General features: G+C 34.6%; 1 protein-coding gene across 1 annotated transcript in view; it reads right to left on the reverse strand.

The window, feature by feature from the left end:
- The window catches only part of bace1 (beta-site APP-cleaving enzyme 1), a 27,994-nt gene that overhangs the window by 9,223 nt on the left and 15,028 nt on the right, over positions 1 to 3,743 (reverse strand). Inside the window, exon 3 of the mRNA XM_015402091.1 lies at positions 1,471 to 1,687. Within this exon, the coding sequence (XP_015257577.1) occupies positions 1,471 to 1,687 (217 nt within the window). The remainder of the gene's footprint in view (positions 1 to 1,470; positions 1,688 to 3,743) is intronic.

The following is a 3,743-nucleotide window of genomic DNA, read 5'->3' on the forward strand; positions in this document are numbered from 1 at the left end:
AATACAGATTTGGTGCTGCACGCACAGTTAAAGGGCTCCACAGCGCTTTCTGCCAGAGTGAGGGTGCAGAGGTAGCCCATTTTCCCATCAATGTTTTATGTAACCATTTTTTTTTTTGAAAATCGATACTAAGAAGTGAAAGATCGATATTATATTGGGCAGCCGAATATCACGATATATCGGCAAAACGATTATTTCCCACACCCCTAACTGGAAGAGGAAAAAAATACCTTCTACAAATATTACTGATTGCAGCTTTTACATGCATCACAGTTAAATGGTTGAAGCCGCCCCGCCAACATACAAAATGTGGATAGAAAAGGTCTGGGAAATCTATCATATGGAACAAATAACTTATTGCCTGAGGCTTCAAAAAGACATATTTGTTAATAGGTGGAAACCGGCCATGACCATATTAATGCAATAAAACTTTTTTTTTAATTTTTTTATTTAATTTTTCTTTCTTTCATTGTATTTTATTTCATTTCTATTGTACTTTTCTATCTTTACTTATTATTTTCTATTTAATTTTTGTTATTTCCATTGGTGCTGCTTATTTAATTACTAACTACAGTTATGTTTGTAAGTTACTTATGTTTAACCATGTGACCTACTTTACTTGTAAGCCTAACTTGTTGTATATGCTTTCAAAGTTTTGTTCTTTTTTAAGTATACCGTACAGAGCAGCAGCCTGAATGTGGGCTTGTATGTATATGTCTGTGTAAGTTGCAAAAATTTAAATAACAATGAAGTAAAAGAAATAAGTAAAAATTTCTTGATTTAAGTGTATTTACCCTTAATTTGAGTGCGTAAATGAGATAGTTTGCCAATGGAATACATTTTTTTTACTCTTAAAATAAGATAAGTAGATAATATGAACTTAAAATAAGACAATGCAATTGTGTTTTCTTATTTTAAGTGTAAATTGTCTTGTTCCATTAGCAAAATGTATCTTTTACTTCCTCAATCCAAGAAGAAATGCACTTATTTTAAGAAAAAATTACTTACCTTAGAGGGAAAATGTTGCTAAATTCCATCCCTAAAACAATTGCTGTTTATATATTTATTTCACTGTGCTTAAATGATGGCTGGATGAGCTGATAACAGCTCAAACTGGCCATGTGGTAAACACCATTGTCCTGTTCAGAGTTATCCATGAGGTATTCAGTGTCCTTGAGGTTATTGCAGAACGTTGATACTGGTGGTGAAGCTTACTTTAATAATACAGATCATTTCAACTGCAGATGTTACTAGAGAGGAATTAATGCAATATACACTTATTGTGAGCAGGACAAATCCTGGTAATAACTAAGGTCTAGTGAAGTTCTTCTAGTTTCCTTCTTTTGTAACATAAGGAGCAACTCTTCCAGATGCACTTTGCTGTTGAAACGATTGCAAGTTTTACTCCACAGCTCCTCTTCAAAACAAACATCTGATGTTTACCAGATAAGTAATCTCTATAATGCTTACTCGAGCTATATCGGCATAGGCAAGCCCCAGGATTCCTTCCCAGTTTGATCCGTTGATGAAGAAGCGGTCTGACTGGGTGATTGCAGCGACGTTGGCACGCAGCGTGGCATTAGGGCCGTGTGGCACAGAGACCAGGTCGGTGCCCAGCTCCCCCTCCCAGCGGCCCTGAGTGTAGGGAACGTACACATTCCTGCCCAGGTCTCGGTATGAGCTGGAGCTGTGCACCAACACAAGAGAAAACAGTCAGTTAGATCCATAAATAAGTGGTTACTGATTGTAGCATTCAGAGCCAAATATGGTGAAATGTCTTTCTATTTTCCACATTTCTTTGTTACTGCTAGCACCTTTAATACATCTCATTGGGATTTATTGTGAGTAAGCATATAGAAAGGACAGTGGATTTTGTGTAAATAATGTTGAGCGTAATTGCATTCAGCCCCCTTTTTGCTGCTCTTATGGTTGCAAGTCTTTTAGGGAGATGTCTCACTGGAAAAACAATCTAAAAATAAGTAAAAATTTCTTAAATTAAGTGTATTTAGCCTTAATTTGAGTAGGTAAATGAGATGATTTGCCAATGGAATGAGTGTTTTTACTCTTAAAATAAGATAATTATATAATATGCACTCGAAATAAGACAAACCAATTGTGTTTTCTTACCATATTTTAAGTGTAAATTGTCTTATTCCATTGGCAAAAATCCAAGAACAAATGCACTTATTTTAAGAAAAATTACTTATCTAGATTTCCATTTTTTCCAACTGACAAGTTTGTCATTAGCTTTCTGGTAAAATAGCTCCAGTCATCAGACAAGATGGTGAGCTTCAGTGAATAGTTTTCAGTTCCTGACACACATTACCAATTGGATTTAGTCACTGACCTTCAAGCACACCGTATGTTTTGATCCAAACATTTCGACTGTAGTTCTTGCTGTACAGTTTGTTAAGAATTGTTGTCCAACTAAAAGTAAACCGTCCTCCCCGTCTCAAGTCTATCCCAACCCAATCCAAATCCCTCCAGGATTAAACATCTTTAGCTTCATCCAATTAAACGTATACAACTGACTTCCCTGTAAAAACAGAGCACAATGCTGCCACCACCATGTTTTAGACTTAGACAAATTTACTGTTATTTTGTATAAACAGAGTGTATACAAAACGAAATTTGATTTTGTAAAGCTTTCATGGCATTCCTTAAAGTGCAGCAGTGATCAAATGTCAACAGTGAGGGAGGAAAAACTTTGTGAGAAAAACGCACCGATATGGAAGTTCAGAGCATTACATATGTATGGTGGAATTTTGCATTGTTTTGGTTTGGTGTTGTCAGTGTGATGCAGAGTCTGTAACATGAACAGCATGGAGTTGGTTTCAGAGTAATGAAGAGCAAGTTTTTCTCCACACAAAGCATTTTTACGAGGGAGTCTCATATGACCAGAGCATCTTCTACATATTTTATATGGCAAGCTTTAAACCTAACATAACCCACCTTTAAATTTCTCCAAAACGTCATCCCCATGAATAAAACCGGAGCCTTCTTTATTTATATATATATATATATATATATATATATATATATATATATATATATATATATATATATATATATATATATAATACAAATACAAGCTATTTTGTTTCAATACAAGCTATTTTTTTTCGTAACAGAGTATCTTTATCCTCCAGATTTACATGTATCTGCCACATTTTGTTGGACTATAAGAGGCGTTTATAATGATGGATTTTACCTGGAGTATTTATTATATACAGATGTCCCATGGTTGAAATAAATGTTTCATAGATTAAGTAAATGTAGAATTTATCCCATTATTTTACATCAAATATACCACTAAACTGTAAAATGCCTGATTAAATAATGAAAATAGATTTAAAAACATTAAATAAATACATTTTATTTAAAAATACATTTATGTCAAACTTAATAAAACAGTGATTCTTGAAATAAGGAACAGAACATATTTGCTTGATGAACTTTAGAGGAAGAATAATACACTCACCGGTCACTTCATTAGGTACACCTGTCCAAAATACATTACTGGAAGTAGTATTGCGATTCGATACATGTCGCAATACTTGGGTCACGATACAATATTATCACGATATTGCAGTATCACTATACACTCACCGGCCACTTTATTAGGTACACCTGTCCAACTGCTCGTTAACACTTCATTTCTAAGCAGCCAATCACATGGCGGCAACTCAGTGCATTTAGGCATGTAGACATGGTCAAGACAATCTCCTGCAGTTCAAACAGAG

The sequence above is a fragment of the Cyprinodon variegatus genome, unplaced genomic scaffold (genome assembly GCF_000732505.1).
Source record: "Cyprinodon variegatus isolate N-32 unplaced genomic scaffold, C_variegatus-1.0 Scaffold33, whole genome shotgun sequence".
Lineage (NCBI taxonomy): Eukaryota > Metazoa > Chordata > Actinopteri > Cyprinodontiformes > Cyprinodontidae > Cyprinodon > Cyprinodon variegatus.